The sequence below is a fragment of the Poeciliopsis prolifica genome, unplaced genomic scaffold (assembly GCF_027474105.1).
Source record: "Poeciliopsis prolifica strain line A6 unplaced genomic scaffold, Auburn_PproV2 SCAFFOLD012, whole genome shotgun sequence".
In the NCBI taxonomy this organism is placed as follows: Eukaryota; Metazoa; Chordata; class Actinopteri; order Cyprinodontiformes; family Poeciliidae; genus Poeciliopsis; species Poeciliopsis prolifica.
The window spans coordinates 8,851,089-8,869,489 of NW_026562387.1; the positions used below are offsets into that span (position 1 = coordinate 8,851,089).

Genomic DNA, 18,401 nt, shown 5'->3' on the forward strand with positions numbered 1-18,401 from the left:
TGGAAATTAGCTGGTACCCAAAGTAAAGTTGTGTAGGGGTCTTTCCTGCAGTTGAGTTAAAAGGTAGAGATCGGCATCTGCATAGTAGAAAAGCCTTGGACGCTGCTTGGCTCAGTTGGTAGAGCATGCACACCATATGAAGAAGCTTTAGTACTTGACATGTTTGTGCTGGGTTCAGTTCCCAGTCAAAGGGCATTTGCAGCCTTTGTTACATGTTTCCTCCCTATATGCTACTCAATAAAGTAGGGGTGTCAAACTCCAGTCCTCGAGGGCCACTGTCCTGCAGTTTTTTGATGTGCCACATGTCCAAAACACAGGAATGAAATGGCTTAATTACCTCCTCCTTGAGTAAATCAGTTCTCCAGAGCCTTGCTAATGACCTAATTATTCTATTCAGGTGTGGTGCAGCAGAGGCACATCTGAAAGTTGCAGGACACCGGCCCTTGAGGACTGGAGTTTGACACCCCTGCAATAAAGGCCATTAGAGCCTAAAAAAATTTGCTAGCCAATCTTTCTCCATCACCTAAATTCATGATCTGTGTGTAAGGACTGAAAGAATGAGATTTCCAATCGATGTAAATTGACTGTTTGTCTAAATAGACGGAAAGAAAGGTGTGGTAGGTCAGGATACCTTCCACAGGAGAAATTTTAGACATGTCCCAGTGAAAAACTAACTGGTAAGATTACATCTTCTGGGTAGCCTGGGATCAGCCAAAGTTATTAGAAACTCCAATCTTTTTTGACTTTGTGAACTCAACTGATGTGGCAATAAAAGCTCTTGTATCCTTCCTGCAGTCCAATAAGTTAACAATGGAGCTTCCAAGAGTTTGAAAGGGGATGGCATTTGCATAAAAAGCTGATTACATTTTTAGTAGAGTCAGACTGGTGGCTTGATTAACCTTTAAAAGAAGTTAGAGTAGTCTCAAGAGTAGGCACACCGCCATTCTTAAAATATTTCTGTCATGCTGCTACAGACATCTTTTTTTAGTCGTCTTAACCCATAGAGATGTGAGCTTTCATAACTTATTGTTTTGTCTTACTTGTTAAATTGAAGCACTGTTCATTATTTCATGTTTAACAACAAAAGATTGCTATTACTACTCAAACTAAGTTATGTTTTCCTTATGTTTATAAGAAGACTGATGTTTGACAAATGGTGTGTCAAGAGATCCACTGCTGGGGCATCAAGAGCTAAAACCTCCACAGTGGGAGCCATCATCAAATGAAAGTCTAAGCCACATCAAAACCCTTCTTTCTAGCCGCACGATTTGTGCATTTTCACTCAAAGCACAATTTAGTTTCCCCAAAGCCTTGCACTTCAGAGCACGATGAAATCAATGCCTCAAAAGACCCTCCTGATCAGTCAGTCCCTCCCAATGAGCAAGAAACGCATGATCTCTTATCTGGCAGTGTTTAAATCTAATCTCTCCTCTCATCTCTCAGCTTTTCTTTATTTCTCTGTCTGATTTTCAACCCTGTGATTATGTTTCAGGTCTTTCTTACCTCGCTCTGCTCTGTGGTGTTGTGAATTCACCAGTAATTCTGTGATGTGCATTTCATTGATGTATATTAAGAGATAAATGAAATTATGCTCTATCTGTAGTGGAAAAAACTCTTCACAATTTGATTGTATAAACCCTACAAGAACATGCGAAGCTTTTCACTTTCCTTTTGCTGACAATTTCCAGATAACTAGAGAACAAAAGACACAACTTTTTAAAATACTTAGAAAACTTTCTTGCCTTCTGGGCCACAAAATTCACAACCATGTTCCACCAGCTCAACTTCTAAGTTTTTAATTTAGAAGAAAGAAAATGATGTCTTTGTAGCACACAGTTATCTAAAAGTAGATAGTCTTTTCAATCTCACTAGAATTATACATCCTACCAGAGCAAGCTTCAAATAGAGTATGCCTGAATATTTAAAATAGTACAATGTACAGGAGGCTGGTTGTATTTCTTAAAAATACATTTTGACAAAGTAAAGCAGCATTTCTCAAGTGTATTCCAGAAAAAAGGAAAAAAAGCTCTAATACCCAGCAAGGTCACCTTATCCTTTTCCTGTACACTGCAGGAAAAAAGGATGTTTCTACTGCCAGCACACAAACGTAGAATCAACATCGCTCCATGAAACAAACTGGAAGTACAAAATGAAAAGGATTTTTTGATCTGAGAGCCGAGATGTAGCTGCAGTTTGGAGGTCCAGAGTGTGTGGCTGTGTTTGTGTGAGGGGATTAGGAGCAGCATACAGATTTAAGTAGTCTCCTTCCAGCTAAAGTCCAGCCAGACTCCAATCTTTGGTAAGAAATGTCCTTGCTAAAGACACAAGACTAACAAATATTACAATGAAATGATAGCTGTTGAAAAGGAACTCTATACATTTATTGATCACACAGAGAGCAATCAGAGTGATCATTAGAGAGTGCTGAGTCAGTTGATTTTCCAAATAGAACTGTTTGGCTTAGTAATGCAACAAAAGATGCCCTTCATCCTGTGAAATTCTATCTTTTACTGTGAACATGATTGTCCAGAATAATAATAATAAAAAAATAAAAAATTCTTATTATATACCCAGAAAATAGGATGCTAATAGGTAGAAGTGATAAGAACAGTTTTGAGTGGAAGTTGTTTGGATTGAATGACTATATATTAATATAACTAAATTGGAACTGTTTGTTCATTGTGAATCAATAAGCTACTATATAAAAAAAAACTTAATTGAATTAAATTTCAGCTGTTCATTCCAGTTGTCACTTCACTGAAACTGGCAGTCACCAGGTAGAAGGAAAAAAATATGCACATTACAGCAAAACTGTTGTTTTATTCTTTTGAATAATCCAATTCTATCTGCTGTAAAAATGCTAAATTTGTGAAAGTTGGCAGTCTTTTTAAAATCCTATATTGAAGATTCTGACACACAAATATGAAACAGATAAGCAACATTTGAAAACTCACTCCTGCAAGAGAGGTCAGACATAAACCATAAACACAGGAGCAAAATTGCCTTCTAACAGAGGAGGGTACGTTGGCAAATGAGATCCTTGTAAAGTAATGGATCAGGAATTGGCTTTAAAATCTCTAACATGTGTTTTGGTCTAATTATTAAAAACACTTGATTAATGAAGAGAACACCTGCTTTTACACTAAAGTTTTTTTTCCTACTATTTGTTCTAGCCCTCTGCGGCAGATCAAATATTCTATTGAACAGAAGGGATAAACAATGAGACGACATGCATGAAAGAAGATAACGTCAGCATGTCTCATTCTCACATAAACAGTCAAGAGGCAGTTTGAACAACATTAAATCTAGTGATGTTTTTTGTGATACAGAGCTATGTAAACACAACAGATAAAGCTTTTTTTTTCGTATTTTAACCTGTTTGATGCCGCTTTCTGAGAAAAAAAGGCAGCAAATATTTGTTCCTGAATATCTTGATGAGTGATTTGTGTGCATGTTAGACATAGAGGCTTATTAGAAGCCACTAGGTAAAAGCCACTTGGCATCCTTTTATAGACGATAGGGAGAAAAGCCAGTGTCAGCTCAATGAATATGCAGATAGAAGCAGCGCCTAGAGGGTACGCGGAACAGTCCCAGTCTTTTATCAGTCCTCCTCACAGCTTAGCCATAACCCACTCGCTTCAACCCACATCTGTCCGGGTATCACTGAATCCCTCTTTCTTTTCCACCTTCTCTGTCTCCTGTCCTCTTACTTTTATTCCTCATTTGTTCAGAATCTGCAGTGCCACAAAGTTCTCCTTGCTCTTTCTCTGCCTCAGTTGCCCCTAGCTGTACATTTTCCCGCGTGGGGGAATAATGAGAGCCAGTAACGGTGGGTGGCCATGTGCGTTGCATTATATAGGAGTGCTGTGATTAATCGAGCTTGCCAAATGGAAAATGAAATGCCAGCGAGGCCATGCTGTTCGTAAGGCTATTGGTGTTTGGGGGGAAAACAGAGATGAACTCACATGATCGACTTCCTGACTCTTCCAGGTCCTTGCTCTGGGCAGTCTGCCAAAAATACTCTAATCTGTCATTGGGAGGAGATGGTCCTAATTGACTAGGTGAACTCAATTGATGTACAGTTGGTGGTCTATGGTCCTCTTGGACCCTCTGCAACATAACAACCACAGGCAATAGTACTTTCAAAGCAGTAAAAATAAAGACTATTTACCAATAATGTCATAACAACAGACTTATGCCATCATTTCACAACTATATATCTACCTTTCAGTTCAATGGCACCTTTCAGTTCTTTAATACTTGACAAAAGCATTAAAGAATTAGGCTACAAATCTGACACTCCAGTACATAGAATTTGATTGGTTGTCACTGCACACTTACAAGTCTGATACAAAGTCGACTTAATAGTGACTAAATGATTGTGAGAATTAACCAAAACTATCATTACGTCGTTGCATACTACTGTGTGCTGACACTTCCCTCAAACGCTACATACTTTAAACTAAAAATAAACAAGACAGCACAAGAGACATTCAAAATAAATTATCTATTATTTATCTGATGTACTTAGCTTATTGAAATTACATTAGTAGATGGTTTGTTGAATGTTTTGTATGAACAAGCCGTTACAGGATGGTTATGCGATGGCAAATAAAATGTGCAACGTTAATGCAGTTGAAAGCATTGTAATCCACACTTTTGATTGAAATACACTGTAATATCCATAAATACACACGATTATAAATTGTAGTGCATCAAAAGAGACACATACTGTTCTTCAAAGTGTCAAGGTACCTGATCAGCTCCAGACTCCTGATGTGCTTGATTCTGAAGCTGAGTGAAGTACCACAACGCGTGGAAGACCTCTGTGCTCTGTGCCAAAGACCAAACATCCAAAGACCCTCAAGAGAGTAATCTCCTCTTCCTTTTGAGGTAATAATGGACTCTGCAATCCTTACATCTGAACCTACACCATGAGAGCTGGACTGCCTTCTAATAGGTCAATGTTTCTTTGATGTCACTACATTGACTGAGGCATCTCAGATAAAACAGTATAGGGATGACTTTAGCTTTGTAATTATTTGTTCATGTTATATATTTCTTATTTTCCATGTGAAGTGCTTAGTGAATAAATTGACACTCTGAGTGAACCTAATTGAATTAAAACAACCAAATGTCTCATTTCTACAAAGAGCATTCAAACTTGAATATTTTTTTTCCGATCCAACTGTTGCTCAAACCAAATGTTCAAATGCCTAGATTGTTAACTGATAGAAATATTTCAACAAAATTAATATGTGAATGCCAGTCATTTCTATTGCATAAAAAAGCTACAAGTCAAAGATAAGTTCAGTTACACTTCTGATAGCAATAGTAATTATTTTTAAATGATGATCACCTGCTTATTTATGGAAAATAGAAAATAAGCAAATCCGATCGGGAGACAAATTCAGTCAAGTTCGATCTATACAACCTCATGTGGTAGAAATGAAAAGCCTTAAACCATTAGCACACATCTTTGTGATCTTTTAACTTGGCTCCCACAGCCCAAAATGTGCTGATATTTCATAAAAAATATGTATAGTCTGCTCTTTCCATTTGCATTTTGTGTTAAGGGGCATAATATATGCACTTCTTTAGCTGTCTGGTTAAATCCATGACTGTTTTGTAATTCTAAAGTGTTGTGAGGATTACTGACATCCCATATTTCATAATCCCATCATGGTCTTGCCTTCCTTCATTGCTGGATGTTGACTTGATTCTCCTGGCAGCAAAACAAATGCTTTCCATTACCTATTAGATTACACTGATGCCAAATGTAATTTAGCTCCCTCTGGAATCAAACATTTGCTCTTAGATGATAAGCCGGGAATGTTGAACTTGAGCCAATGCCAACTAGCATATAAGAAAATCAAAGTCTTGAATCCATAAACAGATTATTCATACTCTGAAAATTTGCTTGTTTTGGCCAATGCATCTACTTTTTAAATGAGAAAAATGTAATCTACAAAAAACAAAAGTAACCACTTGTTCTGTTCTCAAGTAAAAACATCTTTAAGTTATTGCTGATGGGCTAGTCCCCTAACATACAGATAGATAAATCACACAACTTAGACTGACTGCTAATGGTAAAAGTCAGGCTCTCAGCATGACAGCCAAGCATCTGCCACAGTGATACGCTAATGAAAAACAGCCCTTAGCAGAATAAGGGGTAGGGGGGAGCGGGGGCAAGAAAAAATGCAATGCAACTAGGACAATAAAGACCATATACATTGTCTATAAAATATATTGTAGCTAACACCTTTAAAACATAATAAAGTACTCTGTTAAAGTTTGAAAAGGAAAGATACAAGAAAGATCCTGTTTAAAGGGGTACATGTCATACAAGCTTCCAGGAAATAAAGATGATGCATATGGGTGGGCATAGCAAACACACATCTGGAGTGTTTTACAAACACAGCATTCCAATCCAAGTGACTGTTTCCCTATTGTTTATGTTACAGCTGATTCCTAGATAACAGTATCCTGCTATGATTCCCACAGCATCTGCAGCTGAACATCATTCCTGGCTAACAAACTGCCACAGAGGACCAAGGCGGTAGGCAGGCGGAGCTACTGACTGATCCTCAGGGTAACTGGCTGGAAGCTACTAAAACAGCAAGAGAAGCAAATATTAGCCACTAGTAGTATCTACTGTGCATGTAGTATAGTGTGAACTGGCACTACATAAATACACTTAACTGAAATGAATAAAGCAAACCAATCAACCAACTGAACCAATCAACTGAACAGTCAATCTGATCAATAAGACCATGCTATCATCCAGCTAACTAAACTACCTGTGCAGTCAGTCAATCAAATCAACAAACCAAGCAACCAGTTAAACTTATTATTTACCAAATAATAAGTTTAAAGATGGGCCCAGCCCTGCCTTTCAGCTGGTCCCACCAAACATGTACACAGGCTACACTCAACACTGACAAGCAGAGACTGATATCTATCTCTGTATAGATACAGAGCCTCTATACCGGTAGAGGCACAGACCAAACCTACAGCATTCTGATGCGGGCCAAGTCCGTTAAGGCTCCAGATCCGCATAGCGGTCACCGGAGGGTTTATGCACATGCGCCAGCTCCGGGTTGGGCTGGGATCATGAGGCTGCCTGACACCTGCAAAAAAGGTTTTGGCTCTAATCCGGTCTGTGTCTGGACCAAATCTGGCTGAAAATGAAATAAGATTTCTGTACTTGTGCCACATCTGGCCCCAATACAGTATTTATAGGCCCTGTGGGGCAAATTAAATATAAAAAAAGAAGAAAGAAATAAAAAACACTCCTATGGTGGTGAGAGAAGAAAAGGAGTACTGTTATCTAAAAAAGAAAGAGCAAAGGGATGGGTCAGGAGAGAGTGGGTAAAGCTGACCTCTTCCACAGCTGCAAGATGTGTGATTGCAATGCTAACTTGTTCCTATCCAACTCTTTTTGCAATACCACAAGGGAGAAAAAAAAGAGCTCTGTTATTCCTTCCTTTATGCATAAGAGCATATGACATTCTTCTAAGATTGAAACTGACAGAATTCTAAAACAAAAATGCTTAAAGAGAGTGCAAAAAAGTCAAATGGGGAAACTTCTACTCTTTGAAAACAGCTCGGGTATTTTCTGGTAGCATAGAAAATTAAAGACACTCCCTTAGAAAAAGCCATGCCACTCTGAACAATCGGGGGAAAAGAAACTTCCATCTAACATAATGATAGAAAGAATGGTATTGATTATTGTTAAGAGAGATATCTCTTAACAAATATTTTTCTTTGTTCTGGGATTTAACGAGATTGACTACATTGATCCAGCTCATTCAGAGAAGTTCCAAACTATAAAGTGAACTCTTTCCCTTCCAATCTTTACCAGTAGATTTCAATTTACCAAATGAACCACACTGGAGCACGACTGAGATGAAATAAGCTGAACCATTTTTGAATCAATATAATTACTTTAAAACAATACCCAATGGGAATCTACTAAACCTTCCTCATGTTAAAGCCAAAACTAAAATCAGAGCTTTTATAGTACAAAAGATTGATTTTGCTGATGAATATGAACTTGTAACTCACCCCCTTGACAACCTGCAGTAGATCACAAGTCAAGTTGTAAACAACAGTAGCCTAAAGGACATACAGCTGCCTGCATCAGGGTGGTATAGGTAAATACACCTGGATCAGCAGCAGTTCCAAATGACCTCAAATATGTCGTTATGAAGGGCTGAGATAGCTGAATCTTTTACACTTATGGTAGCACCCCAGTAATGCTTGGCAGGCCGTTTTGTGAGCGCGTCCAAGGATATCATGCAGGAATGTGCAAACAGGATGGACACCATTTACTTTACAAAGATGTCCTACAGCATCACCTGGAGAAAACTAACATCCCAGAAAAGCTTGGGGAAGCAACAAAGCCCAAAATAACAACAGAACTGCACTATAACTTATGGCATAAAAACTGAGTTGGATCTGCTGGTTAAGAGAATTCATGAGCCTTAAGAATCAGGTTTGTGGGTCACCAAATGACCTCACCTCTGATTCCAACAAGATAAACAATCACATTCTTAAGGATGGATTGTCACACACTGTCTGAAGATTACAATACAAGACAAAATTCCTCTCATAATATCGCCACATGAGACATTTCTCTCACATTTTCTTACAAAACAAATAAATGACATGAATCCCTTAGTTTCTCTCTTTCTCTTTCTCTCTGTCTTTTACAGTCTGGTAAAGGTCCTTATCCACTGTGAATCTCAGTTTGTTCAGAACAATTAAAATAAAATGAAACACAAACAATGAAATGTCACATGCTGCCACTGGCAAATGCCTTTGGAGGGAGATGTGAAAATCAGAAGTTGCCTGACTTTTTATCTGGCCACAGCGATGGTGCTGTGGAAGTGGGTTACTTCCAAGAGGGACGAGTCAATCTCCATGGTTCAATTTCCAATTTCCCTGTTTGAGCCCATCTAGGCTCAATATCATGATGCTGGCTTCTTGATGATAGGCCCACATATCCTATTCTGGCCATAATCCTAAATGCCACTTGACTCATTTCATTTCAAAGTGCAGCTGGAGCTTGGATTGACTTTTTCTCTTGCATAAGTCGGTCACCTTAGTTACGAGTCATGATCAGGTTTTTAATTATTAGGAATCATCCCATAACATCGTAAGGGTGTTGATAAGTTTCAGTAATAGTTCTTCTGACATATATTATACATATATAAATTCCCTTCTCGCCCACCGCGGGTGGTTCTTATCCTCTGAGCTCGGGTCCTCTACCAGAGGCCTGGGAGCTTGAGGGTTCTGCACAGTATCTTGGCTGTGCCAAGGACTGCACATTTCTGGACTGAGATGTCTGATGTTGTTCCTGGGATCTGTTATAGCCATTGCTCCAGTTTGGGGGTGACAATCCCGAGCGCCCAGAGGGCCCCGATGACCACAGGCACCACTGTGGTCTTCACCTTCCAGGCCCTCTCCAGTTCCTCCCTGAGGCCCTGGTATTTCTCCAGTTTCTTGTGCTCTTTTTTCCTGACGTTGCAGTCGCTTGATATTGCTACATCTACCACAACGGCTTTCCTCTGTTGTTTGTCTGGTTGGTTCGCCCTTACCATTACCGTTAAATATAAAATCCACACATTTCTCTGGCAAAAGTGCTTTAGAACAACTTAAAAAGCACTGTGCTTTTCAAATGTTCAAATAGCCCTAGGATTGCACATATACACTTGCATACTTTTACCACAGTTCCTGTGTTCTGTAATTTATCTACTGAACATACTTATTCAAGTCTTTTACTGACATAAGTTTCTGAAATAATGTAACATGTTTGTTTTCCTGTGAGGCTGATGTCTGTCAAGAAAAACATAGCATTAACTAAGATTAACTCAAAGGAATTGTCTAATGTGTAATGCCGCTTCGTAATTGCTAAGAGTTGGTTTAAATAAGTTAGTGATTAAATCAAATTTGTGCTGTAAAAAGTTAAAGGCTATTAGTGCAAATTATACGTAATGTCTGATTTATTATTATGAATGAAGTTTTGAATTTTGAAGAATTGACAAACAAGGAATGTCTATGGCAGAAAGGGCAAAAATGTAAATTTGAATTATGCAAATTGTGGTTTAATTCACAGTCCCTAAAACATGCAAGCTCACTGAAATCATTCTTCTCCTGGGCCAAGGAGAAAAAAACAAAACAAAAACTGGAATCTTGTTCAGTGGTCCAAAGTCCTATTTTTACAGAGAAGTAAGTTTGCATATCATTTGCAAATTAATGCACTAGAGTCTGGAAGAAGAGCGGAGAGGGACACAATCCACATGGGGAAGCTTCCACAGTCAGTGATGACTTAGGGTGCCATGTCATCTGCAGGTCTTGCTCCACTGTGCTTTCTGAAGTCCACACTCAACAGAGCCATTAACCATGACATTTTAAGCACTTCATCCTTCCTTCTACTGACATTCTTTATGGAGATGCTGATTTTATTTTCCAGTAGGAATAGGCTGCCCACATTGGCGAAGGTACCAAAACATTTGTGTTGATGCAGTAATTCATGAAAAAGGAGGTCAAACCAAGTGTTGAGAACAGAGAAATGAGCATATCTTTCAGAAACCTGACCTTTCTGGTTAAATTTAAATTTGTCATTGCTGTCATATAAAATTAAAGTTTTCAGACAATATTTCTGTTATTTAATAGAAAACTAAATAATATAAGGATACAATCTCCAACTGAATATACATCTCATCTCAAGTTAGATGTTTGCAGGGAACAACACATCAAAATAAATGTTCCACTAATCATTGTCAGTGAGATTGTAATTGGTGGATGGTAGAGCACTACAGGGGTGAAGATTCAAAGGACTTCAAGAAACCATTGCATTTTAAAATACAGCCCACGTGGTATTTAAAGTCATTAAGGGCATGTAGCTTCGAAAAATTGGAAATTAAAGGAAAAGGGGGAAAAAGAGTTCCTTTGTTGCAAAGAAACTAAGAGGTACAGATTCATGTCGCCTTTCTTTGCCACTACATTCCCATTCATCACAGGGCCGTTTGAAAAGGCGTTGCTAAGAGAGCAGCTGCAGATGCAAGACACTATTCATATTCCCAGATTTCAGAGTATCAAGTTGAGTGAATTCAAGACTTTTATCTTCTTTAATTATGCAAATTATACGCCACAGATATTTTCTATCAAGACGAGAGGCCTTTTCCTTTTCTATCAGCAATTTTTTCAATGAGACGTCCAAGTGAACCAGAGGGAACAAATAATCCTTGAAATGTACAATGCAGAAAAAGAAGTGTTACGGCTTATTTATCACTGCTGTTCATGAACTAGAAAATAGATGGATTTTTTATAATTTCATTAAACTGAACTTAAGTTTTCTTTGCCTTCTTGCTAAATCACATTTGAAAACAACACACAACAGTATAACACTGTGACTTTTATTGGTGCCTCATGATATGGACAGATTTCATTGCTACTAGTGCTTGCCACTTCATAGTAATTTGCCACAAAGGACTCAGGCATTCTGATTTCTCAATAACAGAAGTCATTACCAATAAATCTTTAGCCCCTGTTCTGCTTAGCCGCTTCCTCCTCAATAGCCAGAAGGTGATTCCATTTTTATTGAACAAAAGATCTTTGTACTCCAAGCATGTTCAACACATAAACAATTGACAAACCCTTAATGCCTGATAGTACTATGCCCATGAAGGGGCATAAGAGACATAGAAAGACAACCTTGGGATTTTTGGCACTTTGCCTCTCAAGAGTCAAAATTTTATTGTTTTTTTTTAAACTGGATAAAATGCAAGTGAAGGAATATAATAATTATGAAACTGTCTGATAAACACATTCTTTAATTCTGATTGATGTGGATAGTAATGAGCTGGCAATGATATTGCCATTTACCAAGTTTTTGACAACAGACATTTCAAACCACTATTTAAAAAAAAAAAAAATTATTGTACTTATGAAATTTTAGGTGTAAATTTAAGCTCGGAAACTCTCCCTCCTTAATGGCATCACCCAATTACCATGCCCCTACCTCAGCCAACCAGCACCGGAGCACCACTCCGGTCCAGCCAATCATAGCGCAAGTTCCTTCAAAATGACAAGCAACCTTGGGTCCACCTGGTCTGCAGCCACGCTTCGACCCACCTCCTCCCCTTCTCTGCCTTCATCCTGCCAGACACCTTCCAGGGTCCTTTGACACTCCTTCTGCTCCACCATCAGTATCCAGACCTGGAAAGAAGACTACCCTGAGCTTTGCCCCAAGCCGACCATCTAAGCTCGTGGTGATCCTCAGCATGCAGGTCTTATGCTGGTGTCCAAGTGTCAAAAAACTTTGGGCCAAATAAATCTTCCTAACTGATGCTTTTTCTCTGTGTGAGTCCCTCCAGATTGAATTTCAGTCACACTAGTGAGGAGGAACTTCTCCAGAGTTTCTTACTTGTTTCATAATGCAGTGGAGAACTGCCACTTTCACTTCATTTTGCCCTGACCATGGGTTTAAAGAAGGCAAGAAAACCTTGCCTTCACTCACACGAAAGACAAATGGTAAGTGCCTTTCGCAAAAAATAGAGTATCTGCCAGATATTTCAAATGCGTCCCACCCATCACTTTAATTAAGATAAAACTGTCATCCCGGTCCTTTTTTTTCTCCTTGTTTACCTCAGACCACATACTTTGCCCAGTGAGAAAAGCTAAGCAAAAGTGGAACATGCAACCGAAGTAGAAAATGGACACTAAAGTTTATAATCTGTATTATCTCGGTAAAAAAAGACTTCTCTTATAATATTGAGGATTTACCCACATTGAGGCGATCCACATAACTAACTATCTGGTGCTGCAGACCTCATCTTATACGAGCAAGAAGAAAGTTTTCAAAAACCTGGAAAATACAATCATTTAGTTTCAATTTGGGTCAAGCATTTAGGATCAAAAGAAGCACTAAATGGAAGTTGACTTGTTTCTGCCGGGTAAGTAGTGAATTGTGTTATTTTAAGTAATTTGTATATGATAATGATGCTCCCGCCAACAACAAACTAACCCATGTTATTTCTATGAGCTTAGATCTTCCGGTAAATAATTTATTTAGCTTCTGTAAACCCAGATTTATGCTGGAGTTATACGTTAATATTAAGTCGTTTTAAGACGCTGGAGCAAATCGTTGTAGGTCAAACCCCCATGTCAGTGTCTGGACTCTGGCGTTGTTAGTTTCTGCAGTCCCTGTTTTTAGCTATAGATTGTTGATCCACTTTTCTCCTCTTTTTTCCATAAGTTTTCAAAAATTAACTCCCTTGTGACCAACTACCTTCGAAACATGAAAATAATGTTTATCTTTCTCTCTATTAGTATGGTTGGAACAACCATACAGGACACAGACTTTAGACATTTTGATTCTGGATCAACAGTAATAAATGGGCTGCATTTACTTCCAGCCCTCCATCTGCATTGGGTGATGTCGGTGCTACGTCATCTGGAACCCAGCAATAAACAGAAGGGAAATAAAACCAGCAAAATAATTATGAAAAAAGACAAAGCTTTAAAAAAAAAAAAAAAAAAAAAAAAAAAACACATACCTGCTGTGAAGTTGTAACTTGCTGAAAATCCCACCCCTTCCAGTTCTCCATCTGTCACAAATTTTATCCACAAGTATCGGCCACTACTCCTGATATCTGGTGGGCTGTGCTGACCGCAGTACCGCCCAAGTATCGGGGAGAAGCCAAAAGGTCCATCGCGAACCTCAATGTTGTCAAATTTACATTCCCAAGAGGACTCAATTGAATAATTGTCCTCAAAGTGTAGATCAATGCACTGTCTTGGGGGAGCTGGAAAATAAATTGAAAAGTAATAAGCCCAAAGTATCATTTCATGCAGTACAGTCAATATTTTTATTGATATTGATAAAAACTCTAGCTGTTTAAGTAGCTTGGGGGTCATGAGATTTTCTCCAAGCTTTTTCTGACATTGAAACACAATTATGTCTCTCATCAAAGCAAAACCTTTCTCACCAATCAGTATTCAATTAAGTTATTTGTGCTGAATATAAACCTGAGTATTAATATTAATAACCTGTATGTTTACAACTATTCTTAGGAGCATTAGACTGATAAGTGGTTGGTATGATAAGCTCAGCAGACACACAGTTCCACCAAGTGTTTGTCAAATGCTGCTGCCACTAGTCTGGGGAAACTATGTGTGGTAGGTGTGTCCTGAGAGGTGGAAGCTCAACTGGGAAAAGCAGCTGCAAAGAGGAGCTTTGTGAGAGCAAGTGCTTAGGCACCCCCAAATGGCTGCCATGAGAGATTAAAGGATTTCGCAAACATACACAAAAGAACCAAAGCAACACTCCACCAGGTATGTTTTTGATAAATAAATAAATAAAAAAAAAGCATTATAGCATGATATAAAGCTGAAAAAATCAATTTTAACATAACACCCCACTGGTCCCAACTTATTTGGAATCTCGTTTTGGCAAAACATCTTTCTACTCAAAATGAAAACTTTAGGAGTTCTCTATTTACGGGGTGGGAGGACACATTTATAACACCTAGTCTTTTTTCTTATTTCCGTTATTGTGTGTGTCATGATCATATTCACCTTCAAGGATATAAACGCACTCTGTGTTGGGGGGGTATTTGTTTGGGTAATTGGGGGAGGTGAAGAGTCCTCCTTCTGCTTCTTTTACCCACGCTCCACACTGACCTGCAGGCTTTACTCCAGAATTGTTTTTCACTGAAGATTCATACAAAAAAATATATATAAAAAATCAGTGATAAATGAAGGTTTGCAAGGACCATATGTATGGGGTATAAAAATATTGATTTTTGCTGTTGAGATTACCTGTAGCCGTATCCTTTTTTGTTGCCCCAGACAACCCGAGTATGAGTAGACTTGCCACAACTGTAAGATCAGAAAGAACAATACATATTTTATTGTTTGGCTCCTTTTCCCCCCTTTTTTATGATTTGAGACAGCACAGTTCAGATTCCTTCAGCAATTTTTTTTACACACTAAAGATTTTTTTTTTTTTTTTTAAATACAAGCAAAAAATAGGTTTGAGGGGTAATATAACATAATTACTTCTCTTTTGAACTTGTTTGATTTTAATGTTAAATATTTAAAAGAACATGCAGCTAGAACTTATGTTATGACCTTCGCTGGTAAAATTGCAGGCTGCAAAATACAGCCTTACCATTATTTTGCTAAGAAGTAATTTCAGCTTGATTTGTTGCTCGGTTACTTAGTGTTCCCTTTCAATTGAGTTAAGGCTATAAAGAAGACGAAGAAAAACAAAAAGACATACGGAGCAAGTGTGGTTCAGTTATAGTGTCTTACCGTGAAGGAAGCTGTGCCCATGTACCATGTCTGTTTCTTTCACAAACGGCTTCACACTCAACTAATTCCATTTAGATTTAGAAATACTTGAAGAAGGAAAAAAGTCAAAGATAAGAAGGATTTTTCTTGCTAATTCACACTTTTACAAAACCTCTTACCGGAAGAAAGAAATAACGAAAATAAACCTCCTTAAATCTGTGAAGTTGAAGAGAAGAAAAAAAAACTCAAGAATTAATCACCAGTTTCATATAAAACCAAAAACAGTTCCGATTTCCATCCAAACGCTTCTAATGCCCCTTGGTGCTTTTGGTGCACTGAAAGGATTAATAGTCCCTTCATCAGCCCTTCTCTAATCGCTCCACATTTGCGATCTTCTTTAAGGAGAAAAAAAAGCCTCGTTTTGTCCTCTTTGGTCCCTTTATCAGGAGCGGGAATCCTTCAGAAGCACACCAGACCGCGCAACACTCATCTCTGCGGCGTTTTCTTTAGTCTTCTGGGGTGCGTAAAATTGTCCAGAGGAAATAAAAAGAGACAAACGAGTTGTGTCGCCTACATAATAGGTGGGATGTCATGCGGCGTTTTTTTTTTTTTCAGAAGGTTGTCTGTGGTGATCTGAGTGCGCCCCTCTGCATTGGCTTCTGTCAAATGGAGAGTCAGCAGGGGTAAATGCGTGATCTCCCTCCGCCTTTCGACTTCTTCCTTTCCTGCGTTTGGCACCGACTCTTAAAAGATCCAATGCGCAACGATAATCACGCTGCCTTTCACGCGCGCTTTGTGAACTTCTACCTCAGCTGCACGCGCGAGAAACAAGTGATAAACAAAACACAAACAACAATAATGCACCGCAGTGCGTAAAGTAGGCTATGTGCTCTACGAATATATATACACGTATGTAAGTATGTATAGACATACATATATATATTTGCCACTTGGTTTTTATATATATATAACAAAAAAAGACATCTCCGAACATTTATATATATATATATATATATATATATATATATATATATATATATATATATATATATATATATATATATATATATTGTTCTTTATCATTGAAAAATCATTTAACAACTATTTCAACTATTTCTTAATTGCATATAAAGTAATGCAGGTGCATTTCAGCAAATCAACACAAAAATGTAACACCCAAAAAAAATGTCTTACACGTAAACATCAGTGTTAAAGTTAAACCTTTTATTTCAGTTTGTGTGAATAATTATAGCTTACAGGCAGTGTCTCCGAACATTTTAATATTTTATTAGAACTAGTGTAAAAAAAATGCATTGAACTCCTGGACTACTGAAGTGTGGCATGGAGGCAGTATAACCTCTTGGCTGTATTAAGGTGTTTAAGATGACCAGGTTGCAGTGATTGTGTGTCAGCAAGTCTCCACTACTGGTCAGGCAAGCACAGAAACATTAGAGAAAGTAGCTTTGTTCGTATGACAGATGCCAAGTCCTACTGAAAAATAAAAGCAACAGTCAGCAGAGGTAGATTGTCAGCAGAAGAAAGCATGAAGTGATTTTAAATTTCCTGGTGGATGACTGCTCTTTGGATTTGATGATACACAGTGGAACAATGGCAGTGGATGAAATTGCTCCCCATATCATCACTGACTGGGAAAACTTCAAGTGTGATTCATCTGAAAAAAACAAACAAAAAACATCTTTGAAACACTGAGCAGATCCAGTCCTTTTACTTATTTGTCCCATTAATATGTATTGAAACACTACCCCTGTTTTATGTGTGTGTTGAGGATATCTCCTTGTGTGTACTGTCTCATAAAGCTCTGACTCTTGCCACACTCCATGCCTTTTTAATCTATACAAAATTCTAGGACAGGCTTCACAATTGTTCCTGCTGCTTGTGCATATGCGTACCAATCTTTTTTTCTTCAACTCAACTTTTCAATATTGTGCTTGGACATAGTAATTCTCTGGAAGAGTGCTTTTGTTGCAATTAGAATGTTGTAGGTTAAATTCCAGCTTCCTTCACTTCCACAATAATAAGGCACAAACTAATCTGATTGACACTACATAGGAATTTATATTTACATAACATCCTTTATCTAAGATTTGCCACACCAGAAGTATAATTTTTATCCAACTGGCTCCAAGGTTTTATGAGGTCTGAGATTTTATAGTGGTGATTCAATAATAACAAGTCAGTTTGATCCTTATCAGCAGTGGTGTTGACTCCTTCCAAGAGTTAAAACTATTCAATCTGTTGTTGCAATAGTTCTAAAAGTCAAACGCTAAAACTGCATACTACAAAATGTGTGGAATGTCATTTTGGAATCCACAAGACGCATGACACATTCAACCATGTTATGCAAGATACAATGTTTGACATTTAATTGTCTGAAGCAACAATGGAAAAAAGCAATTTCAACTGACTATCTGATCTTTTGACAAATGCAATATTTTTTTGCTGTTGTCCTTAAAACATTTGTATTAAATGTAGGCTAACTAATCCAGTCCAGATTTGACAAATTTATAAACAAATCTTGAGACAGAGATGGTCTAAACTGATTGAGATGCCAAAAAAAGAAAGGTTGGAACAGCCTTTACCATCCTGCTTGATTATGAGTAAATGTCAGTTATCTGTGATTTCTGGAAAATGGAGATCAGCAAAAAAAAAAAAAAAAAAAAAAAAAACAATAGGTGAATAGTTTGTCACTATTCTATTGTTGCAATTTCTGTAAAACTAAAAGAAAAAGTTTGGAAAAGTACTGAGTTTTAAAATGAAAATTTTGTTGAAAAAACAATTAGAGTTTTTTTTTTTTTTATATTTGTAGTAGTAAATAATATTTTTTTATTATTACCTGCATGGTCAGAAAGGCAATAGAAATAAATTGCTTTTTGAAGTTCAGCTCCCATAAACAAGAGCTACAAGCAGATCTTTAATTTATCAGAGCAGTGAGAATATGTCAGTTTCATTTGTCAATACAGCCTCTCTTGAACCTATCATAAAGCATTTAACTGTTCTCGAGGTTTGCTGCAACTCAGATCTTGGTTTGCATGTACTTTCCACATTTCTAAACTCTACATTAAAAAGTGGAAGATTAA

The 18,401-nt window shown here is 37.7% G+C and overlaps 1 protein-coding gene across 4 annotated transcripts in view; it reads right to left on the reverse strand.

The window, feature by feature from the left end:
* The window catches only part of neto1l (neuropilin (NRP) and tolloid (TLL)-like 1, like), a 65,552-nt gene extending 49,535 nt beyond the window's left edge, over positions 1 to 16,017 (reverse strand). For all 4 annotated transcript variants that reach the window (XM_055037811.1, XM_055037810.1, XM_055037813.1 and 1 more), the window contains exons 1-4: positions 15,325 to 16,017; positions 14,830 to 14,889; positions 14,587 to 14,721; positions 13,566 to 13,814 (exon numbers count right to left, since the gene is read on the reverse strand). In XM_055037811.1, coding sequence (XP_054893786.1) covers positions 13,566 to 13,814; positions 14,587 to 14,721; positions 14,830 to 14,889; positions 15,325 to 15,352 — 472 coding nt within the window. In that variant the 5' untranslated portion in view covers positions 15,353 to 16,017. The remainder of the gene's footprint in view (positions 1 to 13,565; positions 13,815 to 14,586; positions 14,722 to 14,829; positions 14,890 to 15,324) is intronic.
* Between the last annotated feature and the right edge of the window lie 2,384 nt (positions 16,018 to 18,401).